We start from the raw sequence: 24,519 nt of genomic DNA, 5'->3' as shown, positions 1-24,519 counted from the left end.
GTGCTAGGATTACAAGTATGCAACACCACGCCTGGCTTCCACAGTGAATTTAAAGTCAGCATGAACTACATAGCAAGTCCCTATCTCAAAAAAAATAAAAAAAAAGAACCACTCCCTGTGCCATCGTCCCCTCTGCTGGGGTTCAGGGCTCTTCCTGTAGTGTCCCTTGAGACAACAGCCCCTGGGGGCTGGAGAAGGTGGGTAGGAGGGCACAGGACGTGCTCCGTCCAGCCCTAGGCCAAGTTCTCTCCCAACCTGTCTGGGACCACAACTCAGGTACCCTCAGACCTCACTCGGACCGAGGTCCCCTCTTCTGCCTCCTGTCTCTCTCGCTCATCTCTCTCGCTCATCTCTCTCGCTCATCTGACCCCACTTCTTCTGCCCTGTGGCCAGCCAAGTTCCTGATGAAGCCTCCTCAGGCCACCCGGCTCACGTTTCTCTCTCCCCTTCCGGGAGGCCTCCCGCTTTTGTAATTAGTACCACCCTGCTAGGGCTTAATGGTTCCAAAACCATTTCACATGTCCCACTTATCTGACAACTGCGTCCTACACGATGAAGACAGGCATCTCACAAAGCACATTGCAGGGTGTCCACGATGCCCACCCTGCTGGTTCCCGGGGAGCCCTGCCCCACCCTTCTCTAGAGCCCCCAGTCCCTCTCCCCCTCCCCCAGCCACCCCCAAATACTCTGCTCCCTGGAATGCAGAACCAACCCGAGGTGAGATTCCAGCAGCTGGGCCTCATCCCCTTCGCCCCAAAGGCCAGACACGCCCCCAGCAGCTGTGGTCAGGGCTGCTGGCTGCCTCTCCCTCACCCCTGCCCTTGGGGAGGAGAAATGCCACCCAGGTTAGGCTGTCACCAGTGGGCCTCGGGACCTGGGTGGACGAGGACCCAGCAGAGCGGGGGGCAGACGGGTGGAACAAGCCCAGGGCAGCTCGGGGCTGCCCGCAGTCCTTTGGGGGCTCCCAGGCTGAGTCAGGAGGATGGAGGGCTCAGGATGGGAGCTGGGGGCTCAGATGGGGAGGAATGTGTGCGAGAGATGCAGCCAGAGCCCAGAGGGAATCATCCCAACAACAGCAGCAAAACTATGTCAGGCCCAGCCCAAGAGAAACACACTGTGAAGGGAGGAAGCCAGCAGGGAGGGAGGCGGCCGGGAAGGAGCCCGGCGCTCCCTGTCACTAGGAGATGGCTCCACAGGTGGCACCAGCTGCCTGCTGCGCCAGGGGCACCACTGGCAGCCCGGGACACGGGAAGCACCTCTCCTTCCCCAGGGAGCCTCACCTGGCGGCCTGTGGGGCGGCTCCCGGGGGACAGGCAGGACAAGCGGTCCGCAGCAGCGCTGGGGAGGGCAGCCGAGTGGGTGAGGCTCTGGAAGCTGAAATGGGCGGATGACGGTGCGGCCCCACCAGCCCACCCGGGAAGGAAGGGGGCTCCCAGGCTCCTCTAATCAGAATCAGATGGCTCCAGGTGTCACCCGCTGCTCACCTGTGGCCAATAGGTGCCTCTCCCATGAGGCCCAGGGGGCTGCTGGGAGGCGGGGTGAAGGGGCTGCCTGGCCGGGGGCTGAGGGAGGCTGGGCTGGAGTAGGAGGACCACAGGGAGGACTGGCTGTCGGGGCGTGTCCTCAGGGAGCCCTGTGGAGAGAGCGGCCGTGAGAAGAGCTGGGCTGGCACCCCTCCACCCGGCCCAGCCACGGTCCTCAGGGTGGTGGGGCTCTGGGCTCCTGGCTGGTGGCGCCAGCGTACCTGGAAGCGAGTGGCCAGCACTTCCAAGGAGCTGTCACCATTGGTCTGTCCAGGAGAGGCAGCCCGAGACCTAAGGAGACAGCGAAGGAGAGGAGTGTCACAAGTCCCAGTCCCCAGCCCCTCCTCCCTGAGACGCTGTTCTCAGACCTGGTTCTCAAAAGTGAAACACCCAGGGCATCTGCAAGTTGCATTGTCAACTTATCTTTTTTGTGTGGTGTGTAAGGATTTCTGAGACAGGGTCTCACTATGTAGCCCAGGCTGGCCTTGAACTCATAGCTATCCTCGTGCCTCAGCTTCCCAAGGGCTGGGATTACAGGTGTGTGCCATTGTGCCCAGCTCACATTGTCAACTTTTAACTTTGCCAAATTCAAAACAAACATTATCATCAACCCATTTTTTTCTTTTTTCTTTTTTTGTCTTTTTTGAGACAGGATCTCACTATGTAGTTCAGGCTGGCCTTAAGCTCACTTTGTAGCCCCAACTGGCCTCAAACTTGCAATGATCCTCCTGCCTCAGCCTCCTGAGTGCTGGGATTACAGGCATGTTCCACCACACTCAGCTCATCAACCCATTTCTTAAAAGGACAAGCTGGACAAAGTGGTGCACATCTACTACTTTTTTTTTTTTTTTTGAGACAGGGTCTCACTATGCAGTTCAGGCTGACTTTGTTTTTTTTTTTTTGGTTTTTTTTTGGTTTTTCTCCGGTACCGGGAACCGAACTCACGACCTTGCGCTTGCGAGGCAGGCGCTTTTGCCGCTGAGCTAAATCCCCAGCCCCCAGGCTGACTTTGAACTCACTATTTAACCCAGGCTGACCTTGAACTCATAGTGATCCTCCTGTCTCAGCCTCCTGAGTCCTGGAATTACAGGTGGGCATACCTGTAATTGCTGCTCTCTGGGAGGCTGAGGCAGGGGGATGGTAAATTTGAGACCAGGCTGAGTAACATAATGACTTGGCGAGACCCTGCCTCAAAACAAAAAAATAAAAATGGCTGGGGATGTAGCTCAATATGAAGGCCTTGGGTTCAATCCCTAGTGCCAAAAAGAAAAGAAATGGGAAAATTTAGGGCCAAAAACGGGACATACTTTCATAATCATAATTTCAACAAAAAGTTCCATAATTCAATTAGATTACAAATTCCTGCCATTATTCCCTTCCCTTCTTTTCCCATTTCATCTAGACTTTGTAGATCACTGTTGGGGAAGTCGGCTGATCTCATATAAATAATCCTCTAGATTTTAACTGGTGGGGACGCTGAAGTCCAGAGAGGGAAAGTAAGATGCCCAAAGCCCCCAGCTCGTCAGTACCTGGGCCAGTTGCCCACTTCCTCCCACCCCACAGGCTTGTCCCCTGCGAGCTGCCACTGATGCCCCCCAGTGCCCTTGCCAGGGTCCCTCCCCAGGCTCCTCCCTGTTAGACAGGTGGAACCGGCGCCTGTCCCCACCACAACACCACTGCCTGCGTGCTGGTCCTGGGCGTCTGGCCCCCTCTAGAGAGACCGGGAAGCAGGAGCCTCAGCCGCCCTGGGAAGGGCGCAGGTCAGAGCCAGGGGAACTTGGCTCGAGCTCCAGCCCAGCACCTGCCTTCCTGACTCTGAGCTTCTGAATACCACAGAAGTCTCCGGGGGCTGCCAGAGGGGTACAAGCAGGGACTCGGCAGGGAAAGGAAGAGACCTTGGCTTGAGGGGTGGGGCTGGGGTGAGGCTGGAGGCCCAGCTGCCTGCTGCACCAGGAGGGACTGGGAGGCAGTACAGGTGTCCGCAACAGCCTGTGCCTCCCTGCCTAGGCTGCGCCCCTATAGGTCTTGGTGGCATTCCCCATGCCATGAGCCCCTCTGCACCCTCCGCCTCAGGGTCCCACTCCTGCAGACTCTCGGGCTGGCACAGAGGGAGGCAGTGCCTGCAGGGAGGAGCCTCTGCAGACCACAGGCAGGGCCCCCAGGTGAGGAGGGGCATGGAGGCAGGGCCTGGCGAGAGCCTGGCAGTCGGGGTGGTGGCCAAGAGGCAGGAGACACCTGACTCAGGTCCCAGGCCTGCCCAGAGGCTCTCCCGACTGGAGGATCCCCCGGCGTGCCTGAGCGGTGACTCACTGCCATCCCCACCCTAGAGAGTCACCTGTTCCCCCCACAACCCTGGCATCAAAGCCCAAACTTCATGAGCCCAGGATCCGCCTTCACTCAGGGCTCAGAGCGGTGATGGGGAGGATGGGTGAGCTCGGTGTGCAGCAAGCCCCGAACTCCTCCTCTCCCATCGCCTCTTACGAGGAGGGGTCCTGGAGCCCCAGCCCAGGGAACACCTTGCCAGAAGTTTACCCTCTTCAACCCACTTCATGCCCACACCCTGTACTCTCTACAGTCTTGGGAACCAGTCAGACCCGGGCTTCCAGGTGGTTGGTGCCAGCTCACCCTGCCCAGCCTGTGGCTGCACGCCCAGCCTAGCGCCCACCTTCACCCGTCTGGCCACAGGGACACCCTTCAGCCTACCTTGCCTCCCACTCCTCTGGGGCAGGCCCAGAGCGGGATCTTGTCAGGGATGTGCCAGAGGAGCCCAGGGAGGCCAGGCTGCGGCAGTGGCGGGGGCGGGGCGGGCCTACCTGTCCAGCTGCAGTCGCAGGGGGGATGCGCTCTGGCGGATCTTGCTCTGAGCCTCAGCATGAAGCATGCCCTCTGCACTCTCCCCATTGATGGCCACGATGATGTCACCAGGCCGGAGGTCGGCAGCCTCAGCCTTGCCCCGTTCATTTACCTGCGAGGATGAGGACCAGTGAGCCTCCAGGCCCCCTGCTGGAGCACACAGGGAGGGTGCCCAGGAAAACAAGGGCTCCGCTGAGCCGCTGATGCCCCTCTCTGGCAACCATGTCTTCAAGCTAACCCGCTGGTCCCCTCCCAAAGCCCCAGAGGCCCCACCCACCCCCACCTGGCCGGCTAAGGGAGGCCGCCCACAGAATGCGTGATGGCAGGCTTTCAGGACTTGAGCTGGGAAATACTTTAGGATAGAGAGTCCTGCCCATGCAAATCACACCTTGTGGCTGCCTGCACACTGCCCTCTGCATGCGCCCAGCCTGGGCCAGCAGAGAGGACACGGCCCAGGACTCCCAGGGGCTCCCGTGCTGTGACCACCCAACGTGACTGCCGGCAGGTGTGGGGTGAGGGACCTGGGAGGAAAAGGCAGGCTGTCCTGGGCCTACTCCCTTCCACCCCTTGGAAGCCTGTTCCTAAAGTATCCCCCCTCCACGGAACAGGTCCCACACACGCACCCATCAGCACTGCCAGCCACAGGCCTCAGGCTCCAGAACCAAACAAGAACGGCACTGAGGGGATCCCGGTGGACAGGCTAGGCTTGACTTTCAGGGTAGCTCCTGCTGTCCTGGAACCAGTGCTTACCTTGGTCACCATGATGGGCGTGTGGAAATCCCTGCCCCCAGTGATGCGGAAGCCCCAGGGCGCCGGCCCCACCACATCCACAGTGAGCACCATACCTGAGGAAGAGAGAGTCAGGGTGGGTACTGCGTCCAGCCTACCCAAGGCAAAAGGGGAAAGTGAGTGACAGGCCCCGGAGCAGCCGGCAGGGCTGGGGTGCGCAGGGTGGGTAGAGGAAGTGATTAGGTCCCGCCCTCTTCACCCCTGAGTTTCACTTCCCCCCACCCTGGGAAGCCATGACTCTGAGTTGCCCTGCCCCCTGGGCTTCAGCTGGGCAGGCAGCTGTCCCGCTACAAGACAGGGGCTCCCTGGAGATGGGGGGCAGGAGTGCCAAGTGAAGGCAGACACCCACGTTTCCTCCCTCCCCCCTCCTCCGCCAGCAGGGCTACGTACACGTCTCTCTGCTGTTTGCTTCCTGTCCCCAAAACTGACAGCACAAGGTACTTCCTCCTCGCTCTGGGGGAGGCAGGCGGGTGGCCTAGGGACAGCGGGGCTCTGGCACAGGAGGGACGGCGGGGAACGGAGTTGGCCTCGCCAGGCTATGCGAAAAGCTGGCCATCCTGGGGCCTGGCTGGGGTCAGGCCAAAGTCTTCAGAGGGGCCTGCTGGCTGCCTGCCCAACCCTGATAATGTGGACAAGACCCAGCTCCCAGCTCCCCCGGGGCCTGCTGCCCTCTGAACAGCCCCGGCCTCATCTGCCAAGCGGAGCACAACCACCCCTGGCACCGGCCGGCTGGGTGAGCTGCCCGAAGCTGCCTGCCAGCTTCCACTGCCCCCTCTGCTGGGCATGGGAGTGTCCAGGCAGACCAGGCCCTTGTGGGATTTCCTGAGCCTCGAGGTCTGGAGCCAGGAGCTAACCCTGGCAGGAAGCTGCAATGCCAGGCTGGTCACCACCCAGCCCAGCACCCATCCTGGGGCTGCCCCAGGGGAGACCCAGAGACCTCACTTAGGTCTGGAGAGAGTGCTGCCCGATCTCTCAAGAACACCAGGCAGGGAGGGGACTCTCAGACCAGCGGGTCTGTCTGTCCCACCCCACGCAGCTGGCTTCCCCTTTGGCCCAGGCCTGGCCTCTGTCCCTCCTTGGGTCCCCAGGCCGGGCGCTGGAGACGCCGTCGCCCAGAGATTTCCCAGACCTTTGAGCTGGCCGGTGGACTCCGAGCTGCAGGCAGGCGCGGGGAGGAGCCCAGCCCTGCCGGCCCGGCTCTCCCAGCCTTTTCAGCTTGGAAGCCAGTGTAGCTCCGTGGTCCGGACCCGGGGACGGAGATGGGGGAGTCCGGGACCGGGGTCGCGGCCAAGCAGCTGCGCGGGGACAGCGGCTGTCAGGGGCAGCGGGGTGCGGGCGTGCAGGTGGGCGCGCGCTCACCTGGCTCCGCTCACCTGTCGCGCGGGCGGCCGGGCCGGGAGCGAGACGAGGAGGGAGCCCGAAGGGACGGCGAGGACCGCCGCGCCGCCGCCGCCGTCTGCCCGACTCTCGGGAGAGCGCGCCGGGGCTCTGGGACCTGCTCCGCCCATGTGATCCGGGGCCGCCCCTGCCGCGCCCCTGGCCCGGGAAGCCGCCGCCTCCTCCGCGCCTCCGGGTCCCGCGCTGCCACCTGGCCCCGCGAGGAGACGGTGACAGGCGAGCAGCCCGCGTCCCGCGCGCCGCCCGGAGCGCGGAGCAGCCGCTCAAGGGTCAGCGCCCCGCCCGGGCCCCTCCCAGGCTCTCCTGGGCCGGCCGCGTCGAGCAGCCCACTTCCAAGGGCCCCTGAGCGCCACACGCCGGCCGGGGCGGGCAGGCTGGCTGGGTCAGTCTGCGGTCCGCTTGGTTCCTCCACCCACTCCGGTGCGGCCTCGCACCCACAAATTCCAAAGCAGCGCCACCCCTCCGCCCCTCCCCACCCGTTTCCCGGACGCCAGTCGGCTGGCTTGGCGCGGCCGCCGGACTCCCTCTCCGCAGCGCGCCCAGCGTCCCTGCCGGAGATGCCCGCGAGCAGTTCTCCCTGTAAGCCCAGCTGCCGCCGGGGTCGGGAGGAGGTGAAGGGTGATGCCTGGCTCCAGGCCACCCTGCCTGGAGTCGCGCTGGAGGAAGCCAACCAACTGCCACCAGTGGCCTGGGCCACCCCTTCCCACCCACTCAGGCTCCGGGAATCAGGCAGGACAGCCAGGCAGGGGCCCAGGGGCCCCGTGGCTCCCCAGAGCCATACCTGGCAACCCTCACCCTGGGGAGCTCAGGGCCCAGGCAGCCGCCTCCTCCGTCTCCTGACTTGGCACTCCGGGGCACGCATCCGCGGCCGCAGCTGTAACCTGCCTGGCTCAGGTGTGAGTCATTGCTGGCGAGGTCCCTCAGGGAGGAGTGCCCTCAGCACCCTGCTCACTGCCTCTGCATCTCTTCCTCCCCACACCTTCAGCCGCTGTCCCTGGTCACCTCCCTGGCCCCACCTCCTGCACCCTTGGTCCTGGGAAAGTAGGCCACTTCTCACTCTCTCAGGGACTAATTCGAACCTCCTGGGGGCCACTTTGCCCGATGCACCTGCTCTACTACCTTGTTTTTTGGGGGGAGGGAATGCTGGGAATTGAACGGAGGGCTTCGTGCATGCTCAGCACTCTACCCCTGAGCTAGGCCTCCGCCCCTGGAAGCCTCCTGGGGGAGCAGGAAGCCACAGGTAGGGCAAGCGCAGCCTCTCACTGTGTGACCTTGGGCAATTTCCTCGGCTTTTCTAGGGCTGGGTCTTCCAATGCAGTAATTCATAGCTACCCCTCCTATTGTACATATCACTCTTCCATTGGCAAAGTACAAGGATCATGGAAGTGTAAAACTAGAGTGCCTGCCACAATTGAGGGGGTAGCAGGACACCCCTGCTCATCCATTCAGTCATCCCAACAATATTCATTCCACAAATATTTATTTATTTATTTTTGGTTTTTGAGACAGGGTCTTTCTTGGTGTTTAGTTCAAGCCGGCCTGGAACTCACTCTGTAGCCCAGGGTGGTCTCAAACTCATGGTGATCCTCCTGCCTCAGCCTCTACACACCAATATTCATTATTTTTATTTAATTTTTTGAGACAAGGTCTCACTACATAGTCCAGGCTGGCCCCAAACTTGTGACTCTCCTACCTTAGCCTCCTGAGTGCTGGGGTTACAGCACCACAGCAGACTTTACAAATACTGAGTGCCCACTATGTCAGAAACTTCCGGGCAGTCCTCAGAGGGAGCCTCCTCCTGCGTGCCTTGGACAGGCCCTGTATGCACCTCCAGGTCCATCCTCAGGGTGTCCTGGTCCGTGAGCTGTGGATCTACCAAACCCTCCTGAAAAGCACATCAGCTGACCCAGGTCACATGTCTCCATGACACAGAAGGGGCTTGTCCCTCCCTAAGTGACTGTGTCCCGGGGCAAGCCATCCTTGTGGGGGGGCACTTGACCCTCGCTTCTCCTGCCCCTCACACAGGCCAACCCCAGCCACAGCACAGAGTGGGCCCGGCAGGTGGCCCCACGCGCAGTTTGTTTGCTGCAGAGCCAGAGCGTGGACTGGGTTTCTGCCCAGGGAAAAGCAGAACTCCAAAACGTTTTCCGTGGAGAGAGCTGGGGTGGAGGAGCAGGACCAGGCCAGCGGGGCCTGAGGAGCGGTCATTTCCGGCGAGGATGGCCTGCACCTGCCACCGTAGAGCCAGGCAGTGGTGTGAGGGGTGGAGGAGTGGGAAAAGCAGGGCAAGAAGGTCTCGTTCTGCAAGCCGCCGTTCAACCTGCATGGGGCCAGGGCGCACCTAGGCTCAAGGAACCCGCCGGGGCCAGGCCACCGCCCTGAGGGCCAGGCCCTCCCTCCGTCCTGACAGGACTGGGCACTGCCGCCCTTCACAGCAGCCACTGGCTCTCCTCACCTGCCTGGGGCGGCGGCCCCCTACAGGACAGGTGGAGAACACTGGAGTCCCAGGAAGAACGTGAGAGCACCCCCGCCCTGGGCCACCCTGATGGCCCCTGAGAACCTCTCCAGAGTCTGGACAAGCACCGTGTGGCACTAGGCAGAGTGCAGGTGGCGAGGTGGAACCGACCTGAGCACTGAATAACGATGTGACTCAGACCCCGAATCTCTCAGGCTTCTCTCTCTCCTGTCAAATGGAACCCTAAACAGCTGGTCACAGGGCCTAACTCAGGAAGCACATGCATGGTGTCTCACCTGCCCTCATACACAGCTCTCCACAGCAGCCCAGGAATGGAGCTTCCCTATCCTGGAGGAGCAGTCAGCCCCGGGACTGTCCCCAGAAGCTACCAGACCCGTGGCTCTGAAACTTCAGGGGAGCAGAGTTGTTTTGGCTAGCCGTGCCCTGCCACTCCCAGCTTGCCGCAATCGATTGCTCAAAAACTTGAGCCCAGAGAACAAAATAAACAAGCACACAAGCTTCGGTGCAGAAACGCAGCGCACAGAAGGGAAACATTAGCAGTAGAACAGTTAGAAAAGTCGTGTAGTGCAGCAGCCCCACAGCGGCAGCTCCAAAGCAGCCTGCAAACAAGGCCATACTCCGTCCCCCAGCTCTGGCTTTTCCCTGGCCCTGTGACGTCCACTCAGCACTTCTGGTCCGACAGCTACCCGGTCCTGGGGCGGCTCCACCGGGCCTGCACCCGAGGGCTGAGATCTTGGAGATTGCCATGGGGCTTTCCCAGCCTCCCCTAGTGCACAACCCGTCCGACCTGACTGGTGCAGCCCACTGCAGGAAGAGCCCCACGGTGCTCGGGAGGAGGGACAGGACTCCGGGGAAAGGCTCTGCTACGCAGGTTTATTTTCTGTTCTCGTCCAGAAGGAGCAGGGACGCTGGGGGAGAGCTGGGTGGCGGGGACAGCAAACCGTCCCCCTGTGAGCCCTCTGGAGCGGCCCGGTGGCTGCCGGGAAGAGGAGGCCCTGGAGGCTGCGAAGATGCTGCCTCTGTCCCCGCTCGCTCCCAGCCCCCGCTGGAGGCCGGAAGGCAAAGGGACCGCGCGCAAGAGGGAGGCCCCTCCGGGCACAGGCGGCCTTTGGTCTCCATCAGGTCCTAGGCTGGTTCCAGTTAGAGGAACTCCACAGGGGCGAAGCTGGGCGCCGTCCCTGCAGAGGGAACGCGCGGCAGGCGGGACGTGGGGCCCCGGGTCTGGTCTCAATAAGGCCTGAAACAGTCTCCACTTCAAAGCAGACCTCTGTATTTGGGGAGGGGAGAAGGCCGAGCGCCTGTCAGATGCCTGTGAGCTGCGGGTGGGAATCAGTCCAGGGGGCTCCGAAGGGGCTCCGAGCAGAGGCTGCTGGGGTTTCCGCACATGCGGGCAGAGCAGGTCTTGGGGGAGGAGGATGTGGGGGCCCTGCCCCCCGCAAAGTGCTACAGCTCCCCATCCCACCCCACCCCATCCTCGCTGGCTCCAAGTTGCCATAAAGACCATTCACACCGGGGCGACATAATTTCCAGGAAATGTCCCAAATTTCTGGGTCCTCCGGGAGACACCTGAAAGAAGACAAAAAAGAGTATTTCCCACCCAGCCGAAACCACAAATGTGGGGTCGCCACCGCCGCCTGCTGGCCTGGCCCAGAACTGCAGGTGAGACCTGGTTCCCACAAGGGGAGACTTGATTTGCTTCCCTCACCCCTGCCCCCTGGCGACAGCAGCTTCGCTAGGCAAAAACGCCAAAATCAAATGAGAGCTCGCAGCACATGTATACCACTGCACACCGCACTAAATCTCTCCACTCTACCCCTTCTTTTATTCTTTTTCTTTTTTCTGAGATATGGTTTCGCACCGAGGTTCAGGCTGGCCATGAACTATGTACCGAGCAAAGGCTGACCTGAAACTCATAGCCACCCGCCTGCCTCAGCCTCCTGAGTGCTGGGATTCCGGGTGTGCACCACCACACCCACCTCTCCACCCTTCCTTATGAAAGCCAGAAAGAGAAAGATGAATCACAGAACTTTCGCCAGCAGGAACCGCACTTTGCTAGCATGGCATCCTCATTCCAGTGAAGGGTGGGTGAGACCTAGGAGACGGCCAGGCCGCTTGGGGGTACAGTGGGGGCTTCAGAGCCCTGTCTGTGGCAGTCTCAAGGAGCCCCCTAACATGGCAGGGGTGGAAAGGGTAGAAATCTAGGAGTGTGGGGAGAGTGAGCTTGGGGTAAGTTGATGCCCCTGGTCCTCCTCCCAGGTGGCCAGACTGACTTCAGCCCTGAGACGCCCTCACTGATGCCAAGCCCTGCCTAGAGTCCGCCTCTTCCAGGAAGGCTGCCCTGCTCTGCCCTGCCCTGCCTGGTCCAGACTGATGACCACCAGCCATGTGTGCAGTGGGCACTTGAACCACGTGAGTGTAATGCAGGGGTAGAGCCTTTTATTTTCTTTTATTTTAACTTGTGCACATTTGAGCAACTGGAGTGGCCAGCAGTGACCATTCTTGTGGGTGCCAATGTGCCGATGGGGCCTGGGGAGTGTACCCCAAGAGTCTGTAGAGGTTTGCAAAACTTTAGCAGCAGCATAAAAAAAATGCAAAAGCAAAAACGTACAGCGTAAGATAAAAATGTGTCCCTCACCCCAGAAGTAAGAACTATTAACACGTTATTCTTTAACAATCACTTGTGTGACTAGCTATGGTGGCACATGCTGAGATCCCAGCACTAGGGAGGCTGAGGCAGGAGGACTGCCAGATGCTCGAGGCCAGCATGGGCTACATAGTGAGTTTAAGGTCAGCCTGAACTACATAGTGAGACCTTGTCTCAAGAAACAAAAATCACTTGTGTATTGGAAATGTGGTCAGTGCTGAAGTATTAGGATTTAGATCAGAAAGGGCAAGATGCCACAACAAGGGTGTCTCTGTAGCCACCCCTGCCCAGGAAGCCCCGAACTCCTTGGCCCCTAAGGTCTGCTTGTTGAGGAGCAGGGCTTCTGGCTGCTCACTTCTGTCATGGCCCACTCTGTGAAGCTGAGGCCTGAACAGGGGCTGCCCTGCTCGGGGAAACAGCCACGTGGAGCCTGGTGGGGATCACCCTGAACCAGGCCAGGGCCACCTGAGGCTTCCTGTGTGAGTCCTGTGTCGGGGCTGCCTTGGGCCAGCAGGACGGGCCTGGATCTCTTGCTAAACCCTCTTCCTGCCATGGCAGAGGCAGGGCATACACAGGCATGGGGCCATGGCCTTCCCTCCAGGAGCCCTGCCCTGGGACACAGCAGGGGCTCCATCGGCACCCTGGGCCAGGCGCTCTGTAGGGCATGCAGGGAGGGGTAAGAGAAAGGCTGGCTTTGGGGGAGCAGCGGGGAAGCTGGTGGGAAGCTAGGTGGGTGTGGTCAGGCTAGCAGACAGCAGCAGCCCACCCAAAGGCGCCTGGGCCCAAGATCCCCTTCGCACCCCACAGGCACCCCAGCCCACATACCCACAAACCAGCCATCGTCACACTGCTGCATGACGTCCACCCGGTCCCCTGCACGAAGCTCTAGCTCGTCCTCGTTCTGCGGTCTGTACTGGTACATGGCCCGGTATCTGCAGGGGACGCAGCATAGCCAGAATTTTCCTTGCCCCTTCCCCAGGCTGGGTCGGAAGTTCAGGCTCAGCCAAGAGCTGCCACTTCCTATGAATGTCTCCAGGTCCCCCCAGTGCACTCCTCCCTGCACCTAAATCCCTTAGGTCAGTGGTGGTGCAGCAAGATGTCTGTATCATTAAGAGGTTCGCTATCACTGCCCCAGAAGCTCTGCAAGGACAAGCACCCCCTCGGAGGCGTTTCCAAGCCCAAGGTGAGGTCAGGTGCTCAGCACTGCCTGCAGTGACCCCGATCCAGAACGAGCACCCTCAGGTGGCAACTCACGGGGTCCAGTGGATCTGCGTGGTGCTGGACAAGGAGGTGTCCGAGGGATGGCTGGAGCCTGGAGGGTGCGACAGAGCTGGCCCAGGAGTGCTGAAACTCTGGAGGTCCACAGGAGGAAAGGAGGGTCACCCAGAAGCAGCACGGGCCAGAAGTGAACGAGGCGTCCCCCTCACTCTTGTGTACCCTACACTGCCGGGTCCCATCTCACAAATCCCTTAGGCCCAGGGGCCTGCTGGGACTCTTCCCCTTTCACGAGTGCTGGGAAGTTGGGCCCAGTAGGGTAAGCGACTGGCTTCCCCCTGACACGCCTCCTGTACTGGGGATTGAACCCAGGGCCTTTACACTGAGCTACATCTCCAACCCTCCCCTGCTTTGAGACAAGGTCTCACTAAGTTGTCCAGGTGGATCAAAAACTTGTGATCCTTCTGCCTCAGCCTCCCAAGTGGTGGATTATAGGTATCTAGCACTGTGCCCTGCTAAGTGACTGGGTTTCTGAGTGCCAGCATGGAATTCCGGGGGCCCCATGCAGGGATGCACCTTCTCAGAGAGGGGTGCCGGATGAACGGGTGCTCACATGGGCCACACAGCCCAGGGGACAGCGCCAATCTCCACGCTGGCTGTGATAACCTTCCGTCTAAACCCATCCATCTGCCCTCCGCAGTGGGACCCAGAATCCTCACTGTTCCGGGGAGAACACAGACCCAGAGGTTCTCAGTCACCTTCCCCGGGCTACACGGCAGGCAACTGGCACCTGCCTTGCAGATGCACTGTGCCCCAGGCAGGTGGCACAGGCGAATGGTGACAGAGTGGCATCTGCAAGGCCGCCAGGTCTGGGCAGGTGTTGGGGTCCCACCTAAAGCAGGCTGGCTGAAGTCTAGGGTTCCCAAGGCTGGCCAGGCTCTGCCAGTCACCCCTCTGCTCTGGCCTGGGAAGGACACCCAGGGGGCAGCAGCCCCGGCCATCTCACCTGGGCCTGGGGCCTGGGCTCGGAGAGGCCGGTGCGGCGGGGCGAGGCGTGGCCCCCCCAGTCGGCTGGGTCGGCAGGGCTGCGAGGGGCCAGGCGGGCAGTGGGGGCCAGGCGGGGGGACGCGGGCAGCTGGGGGCCGTCCTCGCAGACGCGGAGCCGGGGCTCACGGCACACCTGCACGTAGCTGGCGGGGAAGATGCCCTGGCGCCCCGTGCCCGTGATGCGCCCCTCGTACCAGTTCTCGTTCACCTTGCGGATCAGGCAGATGCGCTCCCCCTGCAGGCGGGGAGGGGTGAGTGCGTCTGTCCGGTCCCCGCGCCCAGGCTCCGTCCCTCCCCAGGGCTCCAATCACAGGAGAGCCCGTGGCTAATCACACGGGCGCAAGCCCGGCTCTGCGCAGTCCCGGCTGCGTGGCCTCGGGCGAGCCGCTCGTCCTCTCTGAGCTTCTCTCCTCCCGTGTCCAGCGTGGCCAGAGGCGCAGGCCAGGTGGACGGCTGGACCGCAGGGACACAGTCCAGTGCCCGCCTCCCACGCGAGGACAGCCTGTCACCTGTGCATCAAAACGCAATGGGCCCAGGGCAGGTGGCGCCCTCCAGCCCCCAGCTGACTGCCGTTAGGGACAGAACCACCACCACCTGGTGGGCTTCCTCTGCCCTCTCCGCCCAACCCCGTCCAGCCACCTGCTTCCCCTCGGTCCCCGGGGCTGGGTCCTCTGGGTGCCTCTCACTAGGCGCACTCATGCACTCTGCCCCAGAACAAACCCAAGACCAGTTCCTTACTTTCCAGGACAGCATTTTTCAAAATAGCTTCAAATAATCTATAGTTTAAAAAAAAGTCCTAACAGCAGCCACAGCGCACACACCGCATCTGCCTAGAGTCCAGTAAGGTAACCCACTCGTGGGCCTTTGCACTGAGCTGCATCTCCAGCCCTTTTCTTATTTTTTTTTATTTTGGGACAGGGCCTCACTAAATTGCCCAGGCAGGGCTCCAACTTGCAATCCTCCTGCCTCAGCCTCCCAGAGGGCTAGAATTAGAGGGTATGCCACCAAGCCAGGCTCCTCTTTTTTACAGTTTTTTTTTTTTTCCCAGTACTGGAGATCGAACCCAGGGCCTTGTACATACTAGGCAAGGTGCTCTACCACTATTTTTTTTTTTTTTTTTTTGCGGTACGGGGGATCGAACTCACGACCTTGCGCTTGCCAGGCAGGCGCTTAGGCCACTGAGCTATACCCCCAGCCGCTCTACCACTATTATAACCCAGCTGAATAAAGTACCTTTTCTGCAGAGAATGCAGTCTAATATTTTATCTATTCCTGTAAAAATACAGAGTATGATCCTCATGGCCTACCAACATGCTGCTTAAAAACGAAACTCTAGAAGTTTGTAACAATCTTTTAAAAATGGACTAGACTACGGGGAACATATTCCAAGATACTGGGGAGACATCTGAAACACTGCACGCAGGTGGGTGTGCCTGACTATTTAATTTTATTTATGTATTTATGTATTTATTTATTTATTTCTGTCTGTCTGTCTTTTAGAGACAGAGTTTCACTATGCAGCCCAGGATGGCCTCAAACTCACAGCGATACTCCTGCCTCAGCCTCCCAAATGCTGGGATTACAAGCATGCACCGCCATGCCCGGCCTACCTGACTGTTTAAAAAAGCATTTCTTCTGCTCTTTCCCTACATCTTCCCCTGTGTCCACCCCACCCGCCACTCCCTGGTCACCTTGCGGAAGGACAGCTCCACCTCCAGGTCCCCCTTGAAGGTATACTGGGCCACGGCGTCTCCATACTCTACCACCTGGTAGGTGGGCGGCTTGATGGGCTTGGGGACCTCATCTGCAGGCAGCACCTGCAGGAAGGAAGGCACAAGACAGCTGTGGTGCTGGCACCTGCCCGGCACCCCCAGGCTTCCCTGGAGGGGCAGAGATGGCGCAGGAGCTCCCCTGGCCAAAGGGAAGACATCAACTCCAACACCACACCATACACGGCCCTGGCAGTGGCCAAAACCAAGGGAGGCTGAGGTGCAGAGTCCATGAAGGCTTCCTAGCCGCGCATGGAGGCGCACACCTGTGACCCCAGCACTTGGGAGGCTGAGGCAGGAGGATCGCTGTGAGTTCGAGGCCAGCCTGAGCTACAGAGTGAGTTCACGACTAACCCTGAACTACGGAGTGAAACCCTATTTCTCCAAAAACCAAAAAGGAAGAGGAGGTGCAGGATGTGGAGGAGGAAGGGGCAAAAGACACAGTGGCTTCCTAGAGGGAGAACCTCAGCGAGGTTCTGGAGCAGGCACGGGGGAGGGGGGGGGCAAGTGCAAAGGTGGAAGCTCATCAATTAGAGAGTACACTGGCCGGAAGCAGGAAGTGAGGGCTGAGTCACAGGGAGGGCCAGGGGACCTGTTCTAGGCCGAGGACTTCACCTCTCACCGCTGTTGAGAACCAGTATCCCTTGGCTCAGTGTCTTGCTTCCTCCTCGTATCCCTCAATAGGTGCCCAATCCTAATGCTCTCTGTTTCACCCTGCTCATAAAAATTAAGAACCCAATCAATCATTTCACTAAGATACAAATAACCAAGCCAGCTGTGGTGGTACAAGCCTGTATCCCAGCACTTGGGAGGCTGAGGCAGGAAGACTGCTGCAAATTCAAGGCCAGCCTTGCTACATAGTAAGCTCAAGGCCAGCCTGAACTAGATGGTAAGACCCTGTCTCAAAAAGCGAAACAAAATAAACAGAACAGGATATAAATAACTGATGGAGTAGAATCTTGTGCACTGTGAGATTTCAGATTCAGAGAGGTTAATCTGTTGGCAAGGGAGCCTTCTGATTCCTATTAAATCAAGAACCTGAATTAAACAACAGCCTGACCCATGGGTCAGACAGGAAGTGACAGAGGAAATGAGATAATTCAAGTCGAATGAAAAAACAAAAATCAACACTTGGGAGATGCAGCCAAAGCAGTATTTAGAGGTAAACTTAAGGCATCAAATGTTTTTATTAGCAAAAAGCTTTAAATCAATAACCTAAATGTGCCCTCTAAGAAGGTAGAAAAGAAAGGACAAATTAAATCTAAAATAAGCAAAAATAAGGAAATAATAAAGAGGCAGCAATCAATGAAATTGACCAAAAGGGGAAGAAAAAAACCTGTAGAATTAAGAAGGGCAAAAAAGAAAAGGATGAAATGCATTGTGTGCATGGGCCAACTCTCCACAAGAAATGGAGTCACTATGTAGCACAAACATGCAGTAATGACAATTTTAAAAAAAATTTTTTTAAATATCTCTAGCCAGAATATAAACTGTCAATACCAAAAATGAAAAATAGATCACATTTTAGAGACATTAAAAGGATAATAAGCCAGGTACGGTAGTACATGCCTCTAATCCCAGAACTCTGGGAGGCTGAGGCAGGAATATCACAAGTTTGAGCTCAGCATGGGTAACTTATCAACTTAGAAAGAACCTGTCTCAAAATTAAAAATAACAAGGGGCTGGGGATATGGTTTTGTGCTCGAATGCTTCCCTTGAACGCATGAGGCACAGGGCTCAGTCCCCAGTGCCCCCCCAAAAGAAAGTTAGGGGTGTAATCACCTACCATGAGCAAGTTCATGCTAATAACTTAGTTATTCATTTATTTTTTACAGTACTGGGGATTAAACCTAGGGCCTTTACAGTACGTTATATCCCCTGCCCTTTTTTATTTTCTGAGACAGGGTCTTGCTAAATTGTCCAGGGCTGGGCTGGCACTTGAAATCCTCCTGCCTCAGCCTTCCAGAATTGCTCAGATTATAGTCATGCACCACTATATTCCTTTTTTTTTTTTTTTTTTTGTCTTTTTAAGACAGGGTTTTGCTATGCAGTTCAGGCTGCCCTTGAGCTCACTTTACAGCCCAGGCTGGCCTCAATCCTCCTGCCTCAGCCTCCCAAGTGCTGGGATTACAGGCGTGCGCCTCCAGGCCCACAGTTACCACTACATTCTTAAAGACACAAAAACTAAAGATAACCTATGCTAACCTAGGCTTCTATCAGGCCTAGCATTTGTCTCTCTGGAATGGAGAGATCTGCTTTATTTGTTTATTTTTGTCTTTTTGAGACAGAGTCTCACTATGTACTTCAGGCTGGCCTTGAACTTACTTCATAACCTAGGCTGGCTTTAAGCTCACAGCAGTCCTCCTGCCTCAGTGCCCCCGAGTGCTGGGATTACAGGTGTGAGCCACCTCACTGGGCTAAACCTGCATTATTTAGTAACTGTCTCACTGATATTCTGAAATGCCACCTGTGAAATTGAGACAATCTCTGGCCCCTAGCAGTGGGAGGAACAAAGGAGGTTAACACACCCAAAGTACTATTTTCATATGATTTCCAAAGTGCCATACAGTTTGAATTCTTGCTAGTTATGATGAGGATTACTTACAAGGACAGCTTTATTATTTTACGTTTTTTGGTTTTTTTTTGAGACAGGGTGTGTTCTCCTTATGTCACCCAGGCTGGCCTTGAACTCACTAAGTAGCCCATAGAACTTTTGGTGCTCTGCCTGCCTCAGCCTCCTGAGTGCTGGGATTACACACCTGGCTCGGGGATAGCTTTAGAAAGATGGATTCGGAATGGTAAAGGCCCAGGATGGGGTGGAGGCTTTGAGTCGAGGATCAGGGCCACACCATCCTCTCCTGGGGTGGCTACCCTCATCCAGCAACCAAGCACATGCTGAGCGCTAGGCGAGGCTCAGGAGAGGTGGCACCTGCCCCTCGGGGCGCTGCACGCTAAGTCTCTCAGCGTGGGGGCCGGCCCTGCCTGGCTCCCACCGACGCCCGGCCGTGCCCTCACCTCCACGTAATTAGCAGGGAAGATGCCCAGCCGGCCGTGGTGCTCCCCCTCCAGCCAGTTCTTGTCCACCTCCTTGTGGATGTACACGATGTCGCCCTTCTGCAGAGTCAGCTCCCTGCAGGCCAGAGCCCCAGGGCACAGCGGGCTGAGGCCTCCTGACTTCCCTCCCTGCAGCAGGCCCTGCCCAGTGACCCCGAAGCCCCCCACCCCGCCCTCCTGCGGGTGCCCGCTGGAGCCCCCGCCCCCACCCACGCCCGAGCGCAGAGACTGCCCAGGCTGTAAGGGAGCAGGCTGACAGGGCCGCTTACTTGGGGGACTGTGCCTGGAAGTCGAACTTGAGCCTGGCAGCCTTTCTCTGGGCAGGGAGAGGGCAGAGTGGGCTTCCTCAGTCACGCAGGGGCCGTGACCCCAGGCCCACCCCACACCCTGACCCCAGTGGCCGCCTGTACCTTCTTCTCTTCCTTCCTGGCCGGGCTGCTGCCCCGCTGTGGGACACTGGGGTCTGTGGAGAAACGTTTCTCAGCTGGGGCAGGGCACTTCTGGGGGCAGGGGCGTGGGGTGGGCTTGTGCCCCCTCAGGGCAGGCTGGAGGGAAGCAAGGGGCTGTGCCCTCCCTGTCCCCTCTGGGGCACAAAGTGGATCTGGTCCTTACCAAGGGCTGAGGACGGGTAGACAAAATCTCTACGACCTAGGAAGGGGCTTCCTCCTCCATCCGCCATTCTGTGGGGGCTCAGGGGTCGGGAGGACCCCAAGTAAGGCGAGTGCGGGGAGCTGGAGCTCCAAGCCGGGGCGGGGCTGCAGGAATGCAAGGCCTGAGTCACCTGTCCGGGGCTTCGCGCCCCAACCGGCTCAGCCCGCGCGCACTTCCCCGGACCCCCAGATCTCCCTCTGGACCCCGATCTCCCCCTGCAGGCCGCCGCGTCCCGAGGCGGCTCCCAGGTCCCCAGGGTCTCCCGGGTGCTGGGCTCGCAGCAGGATGTCCGACTTCCCGAGCTCGGCTCGGCCGGGGCAGGAACGGGTGAGGCCGGGGCGGCAGAGGCCCGGGCGGGGCGGGGTGCGCGCGGGGCGTGGTGGGGCCTCTGTCCCCGCCACCCAAGTTCTGGGGCCCCGCCGCCCAGGGTGGGGGTGCGGGTCGGCCCTGCAGACGGCGGCGCCCTGCGACCCTCCCGAGATCCTCGCCACCTTTAGCCCTGCAGGCCCCTCCCCGCCCGCCCTCCGTTCCGTCCCGTCCCGTCCCGGCGCCACGTCCCCGCCTGCCCGCAGCGCCCCGTCCCACACTCACCCGGCCGCGGGCCGCTGCTCCGGGGCCCGTCTGGGCACCTGCGAGGTCTGTGCGGGAGAGACTGCCGCTGAGGCCCGGACCCGAGGCCACCTCCCCCGGAAAAGTTCGCAGCCGGGCGGGCAGGAGGCGGCGGGAGGGGCGGGCGGGACGCGGGGTCCTAGAGGCGCCGCGCGGGAGGGGAAGGGGGGCAGAGGAGGGGGAGGAGGGGGACCTGGGCCCGGGAAGCCCGGGAAGCAAGGCGGGTGGGGTCGGGATCCCGGGTTGCTGGGCAGGGCCCAGCCGGACGCCCCAGCCGGACCTCAGACTGACGAGGAGTGGCCTGTGAGGGCTCCTAGGGGTCACTTGGAAAGTGGACGCCCCGTGTTTTGGAGAGGAGTCAGGGATGACTTCGCCCAAGGTCCCCGCAGCCTCCTTGCGCTCCACCCTGCCTGGCTGCACGGCCAGGGTTCCCCCAGGAGGACCCAGGGGCAGACACTGGTACCTTGGGGGACGGCAGGCGGGTCTCAATGGCCCGCAGGTCCTTGTCCAGCTCAGCGCTCAGCTTGGCCAGTTCTCGCTCCAGCAGGACCTGGGGGTGTAGAGAGACGGGTCAGCGAGAGGCATGCACTTTGTACGTGCGTGCATGTGTGTGTGTGTGTGTGTGTGCGCGCGCACGCGCGCGCACGTGTGTCAGGGACTGGTCAGGTCACCATGCTGGGATTTAGGGCAGCTGGAAGCTCCAGGGCCTGGGGGCAGATGGGGCTCCAGGTGTCAGGAGGACATCCCTGGCCCCTCTGCGGGTGGCTCCAGCTTGCGGGGGGTGCCTTACTACTTCCTGCTGCCCTTTTTGCCTGTTACTCCTCTGTCCAGGCCTGTGGAGCCATCTCCTCACCGTGTCCGCAGCCTTCCACTGCCTGGCTTCCAGGCACCCAGCCAGGCTCCCCTGACGCTGCCCATCCCAGGGGGCTGAGCATCACACACATACACACACACACACACACACACACACACACACACACGCATGTGTACACACACCCCTGTGACGCTGATTCCCATCTGCCCCCTGGTAACGGTGACAGAACCCAGGGGCGCTTGACCACCAAGCTACATGCCCTGCCCTTTTTTAAACTCTGTATTTTGAGACAGAGTCTCACCAAGTTGCCCAAGCTGGACTCGAACTTTTGGTGTCCCTGCCTCAGCCTCCCCCGGGGAATGCTGGGATTGTAGGCGTGCGTGCACCACCCCGCCCGGCCGCCCTCGTGTCTCTTTGGACCTCAGCAGCATGACATCATGTGGCTACTTCCTGACAACCCCGCTCTACGCGGGTGTGCCCCGCCCTGCTCCTGCGGCATGGAGCATGTGTTCAGTATGTATTTATCAAGTGCCTCTTGTATGGCAGGCACTGTCTGGGTGCTGGGATAGAGGCAAACTCTATGGGACTGGAGACAGACCCGCTGGCCTGTGCCCATGGTCCCGGGGGCCCCCACACAACCCAGAATCTCCCTCAATCGCCCCCACCCCGAGTCTGCACTCACTTCGATGGGCTGCGAGGGCTTCTCAACAGGGTCATCCACCAGCGGCTTCTTGGGCTGAAGGCGGAAGAGGGTGTCAGGGGTGCACCCACTTCCCAAATGCTTCAGCTGAGGGGTGCGTCCACTCTCAGAGCTCCTGGCCGACACTCACCTTCTGCCCAGTCTCTAGTTCTTGCAGAAACTGGTTCCAGGAGTCTTCTGTCCAGACACTGTCCACTTTTTCCCGGCGTCTGGGCACCTGCTTGGATGTGGGTGGCCATCAGCTTGGGTAGCGGGGTACTGGCTCACAAAGCAGGCTTTCGGGTCCTGCCCTGCCCCCACCCCATCCCTCTAAGGATCCGAAAATGAAAGGGCACTTCCTCTGCCAGACAGCAGGCAGCCGGGCCCAGGGTGGGGAGCACGCTGGGGGCTACCTGATTTGGGCGCTGGAGTCCCAAGGACGCTGCCCCAGGAGTAGAACTGAAGGTGCTTCTAGGTAGCTCTTGGGAGTGATCCCAGCTTCTCCTGCTGGGCGGGAAGGATATCCTTTCAGCTTCTTCTAGGGAAACTAAGGAATAAGGGAGCCCATAGCCCTGGGAAAAGGAAGTGCACCCCCTCCTTCCACCACGGCCCCATCCCCATGGAGGGGCCTGTGCTGCCTCTGTCTGCCCTGGACCCTTCCTGCGGAAATAGTGCTAGACAGTGGCCAGTGTTCTGAGCTCCACCTCTTGGTAGCAATGTGACCTTTCGGCAACTTAGATGGCACCTCAGGCTCAGTACCTGTGAGATGGAGGGAATGCGAGCCGGGACCCCAGGAGAAGCGCTGACACAAACCTGCTTCGTGGGGGCACCAGGCCTTCGGTTAAACCGGCTGCCATGGCTGGGCGGTCCCACATCATGACCCTCCTATTCCAAGGAGTCCCTGGGCAGCCCTGCCTGGAGTCCTGGGCCTGTTACTTCTGCTCCCTGGGCCTTGGTTCCATGGGGAGGGGGCTGCATTCAGTGGCCTCAGCTGTGTGACCATCCCAGCCAGCAGGGCAGTGGGCTGACCCATCTCCTGCAGCTTCCCCAGGTCTCCCTTCTGACTGGCTGTAATGCCCGTGTCTGTTTTGAGTTTGAAAGTTTCTACCAAGCGCAAGCACTGTATCCAGCTTATCAAACGATGGAATGTCTACCCGCAGGCTCGGGCGCTGTTGGCTGCAATTATGACACCACTCTGATTTTAGCAATAATAAAAGTGATCATGAGAATGGAATGTGTCACTGCTAATCTAAGGAGGCCGTGGCCCTCGCTGAACCTGTGTATTACTCATGTTTGGGCAAACTCGCTGCGTGCCAGGCATGATGCAGGGGGTCCCCGCGATCTCACTCGATCCTCACCATCACCCGAGGGTCCTCGCTCACGAGAGGGCCCGCTGAGGCTCAGCGTGGCTAAAGGCAGCGCACTGGCTTGAACCCCAGCTCTGGGTCCAGTCTAGAGATGACGATGGTGGTGACGGATCATCAAGAGACACCGGCCAGTCACGGCAGTGCTTGTGAGCCAGTGAGGTCCCGGCAGCTTGTGGGTTTCACTCTGAGAGCAAAGCTCCCAATCGTCTCCTGTGAAAGGAGAACTCTTGCTTTGCAGCCACATCCAGGCAGGAGCCAGGCTCATCCATGCTTCTTTTTTCTCTTAAGTGCCAAAGTGGATGACCACAGGTCCAAGCTGCCTTCAACAGTTCTGTCCACAGGGCCCTGACACTCCCTCCTCCCTAAAGTGGCCCGTGGCTCTTTGGGGGGATAGGTTCCTCCTGACGGCTACAAACCCTGCAAACCTGAGGCAGTCATTCCTGGAACAGCCGCATTTCCCCTTTTGCCCTGCGGGTCAGAAAATCAGGTGGTGGAAACCTGGGGACCAGAGGGAGCCTAGTGCCACAGCCAGACCCCTGTGAGGGCCGTGGCCACGAGGGGGCGCAGATCCCGCGAGGAGCGCAGGGCCTCCCGCAGCTCCTGCCCACCGCTCACCCGCTGGAAGTCGGGGCCGTGCCAGTGCTGCGGGTAAATCTTTGCTGGGACCCTGGATGCCTGGGGTCTGCAGAGGGGGCACAGGAGATCACTGTGGGTAGAAGACAGGCAGGGGCGGGGAGGGGACCATTTATATTTCCAGTGCAGAACCACCTTCACCCTAGCTCCTGGGTGGTCAGTTCCCAGGGACACCCAATGTAGGCTTTGCCTGTGGGCTTCCCCTCTTCACAAAATCTTCAAAACAGCTCTGGGGTAGGTGGTGGCCCCATGGCACAAGCAAGGAAAGACAGGCCCAAGGAAATCTGGCCGGGGTGGCAAGGGAACTGGGGCTTTGTCTCTTTGTTTGTTTGTTTGTTTGTTTGTTTTGAGACAAGGTCTCATTATGTAATTCAGGCTGGCCTTGAACTCACAATGTAGCCCAGGCTGGCCTCAAACTCCTAACAATCTTTCTGCCTCAGCCTCCCAAGTGCTGGGATTACAGAGGTGAGTTACCACACCCGGCTGAAGCTGAGGTTCTTAATTACCACCTGCCAGGGGAGCTGAACTCTCTGAAAGCTACCAACACCTTTCAAGCAAGCTACGCCACCCGCCCCACCCTGCACACCTCGCCCCCACACAAGCACCAGGCTGGGGTGACGAGTGAGCCACACCGCCTCACCTCTGGGTGGGTCCTGGAAGGTCCAGTCCTGCTGCAGGTCTGGGGAGCAGAGAGGATCAGGTCACAGGTGGAGCGGAAAGTGATTCCGGCGCCCTGGGCAGCTGCTGGGCCGCTCCCAGCCTCCCTCCCACCTCCCAAGGGGCTGAGAGCTGAGTCAGGGCCCCAAGAATGTCCCGAGGGAGGGAAGGAATCAGGAGGCAGGAGGCAGCTCTTGGGAGGGCTTGAGATGCCTCTGGCAGACCTTGGGCCCTGGCAGCCGAGCGCGCAGCCCTTCTCAGCCGTTCCCTACACACACACACACAAAACACACACACACACACACACACACACACACACACACACACACACACACACACAC

General features: G+C 59.4%; 2 protein-coding genes across 14 annotated transcripts in view; both read right to left on the bottom strand.

Annotated features, from left to right (window-relative positions):
• Pdlim2 (PDZ and LIM domain 2 (mystique)) overlaps positions 1-7,445 on the bottom strand; it is a 13,611-nt gene extending 6,166 nt beyond the window's left edge. The window contains exons 1-6 of one of the 4 annotated variants that reach the window (XM_005373681.2): positions 7,345-7,445; positions 5,127-5,221; positions 4,337-4,488; positions 1,745-1,814; positions 1,485-1,633; positions 1,281-1,374 (exon numbers count right to left, since the gene is read on the bottom strand). In XM_005373681.2, the coding sequence (XP_005373738.1) occupies positions 1,281-1,374; positions 1,485-1,633; positions 1,745-1,814; positions 4,337-4,488; positions 5,127-5,219 (558 nt within the window). In that variant the 5' untranslated portion in view covers positions 5,220-5,221; positions 7,345-7,445. Of the gene's footprint in view, positions 1-1,280; positions 1,375-1,484; positions 1,634-1,744; positions 1,815-4,336; positions 4,489-5,126; positions 5,222-5,555; positions 5,658-6,524; positions 6,623-7,344 lie in introns of those variants that run through there. The other 3 variants (XM_013513882.1, XM_005373679.2, XM_005373680.2) reach the window with 3 other exon arrangements.
• A 2,447-nt stretch (positions 7,446-9,892) lies between these two features.
• The window catches only part of Sorbs3 (sorbin and SH3 domain containing 3), a 30,427-nt gene continuing 15,800 nt past the window's right edge, over positions 9,893-24,519 (bottom strand). For 7 of the 10 annotated variants that reach the window (XM_005373666.2, XM_013513844.1, XM_013513847.1 and 4 more), the window contains 16 exons: positions 24,162-24,200; positions 23,504-23,594; positions 21,935-22,028; positions 21,673-21,762; positions 21,525-21,578; positions 20,492-20,578; positions 20,011-20,057; positions 19,381-19,523; positions 19,179-19,231; positions 19,038-19,084; positions 18,730-18,844; positions 15,637-15,762; positions 13,905-14,180; positions 12,938-13,035; positions 12,509-12,615; positions 9,893-10,605 (listed from right to left, as the gene is read on the bottom strand). In XM_005373666.2, the coding sequence (XP_005373723.1) occupies positions 10,544-10,605; positions 12,509-12,615; positions 12,938-13,035; positions 13,905-14,180; positions 15,637-15,762; positions 18,730-18,844; positions 19,038-19,084; positions 19,179-19,231; positions 19,381-19,523; positions 20,011-20,057; positions 20,492-20,578; positions 21,525-21,578; positions 21,673-21,762; positions 21,935-22,028; positions 23,504-23,594; positions 24,162-24,200 (1,529 nt within the window). In that variant the 3' untranslated portion in view covers positions 9,893-10,543. The remainder of the gene's footprint in view (positions 10,606-12,508; positions 12,616-12,937; positions 13,036-13,904; positions 14,181-15,636; positions 15,763-18,729; positions 18,845-19,037; positions 19,085-19,178; positions 19,232-19,380; positions 19,524-20,010; positions 20,058-20,491; positions 20,579-21,524; positions 21,579-21,672; positions 21,763-21,934; positions 22,029-23,503; positions 23,595-24,161; positions 24,201-24,519) is intronic. The other 3 variants (XM_005373670.2, XM_005373669.2, XM_005373671.2) reach the window with 3 other exon arrangements.

The sequence above is a fragment of the Chinchilla lanigera genome, unplaced genomic scaffold (assembly GCF_000276665.1).
Source record: "Chinchilla lanigera isolate Chin_1 unplaced genomic scaffold, ChiLan1.0 scaffold00002, whole genome shotgun sequence".
Lineage (NCBI taxonomy): Eukaryota > Metazoa > Chordata > Mammalia > Rodentia > Chinchillidae > Chinchilla > Chinchilla lanigera.
The sequence above is the reverse complement of the archived record's forward strand: the minus strand, read 5'-3'. Positions and strand labels throughout refer to the sequence as shown.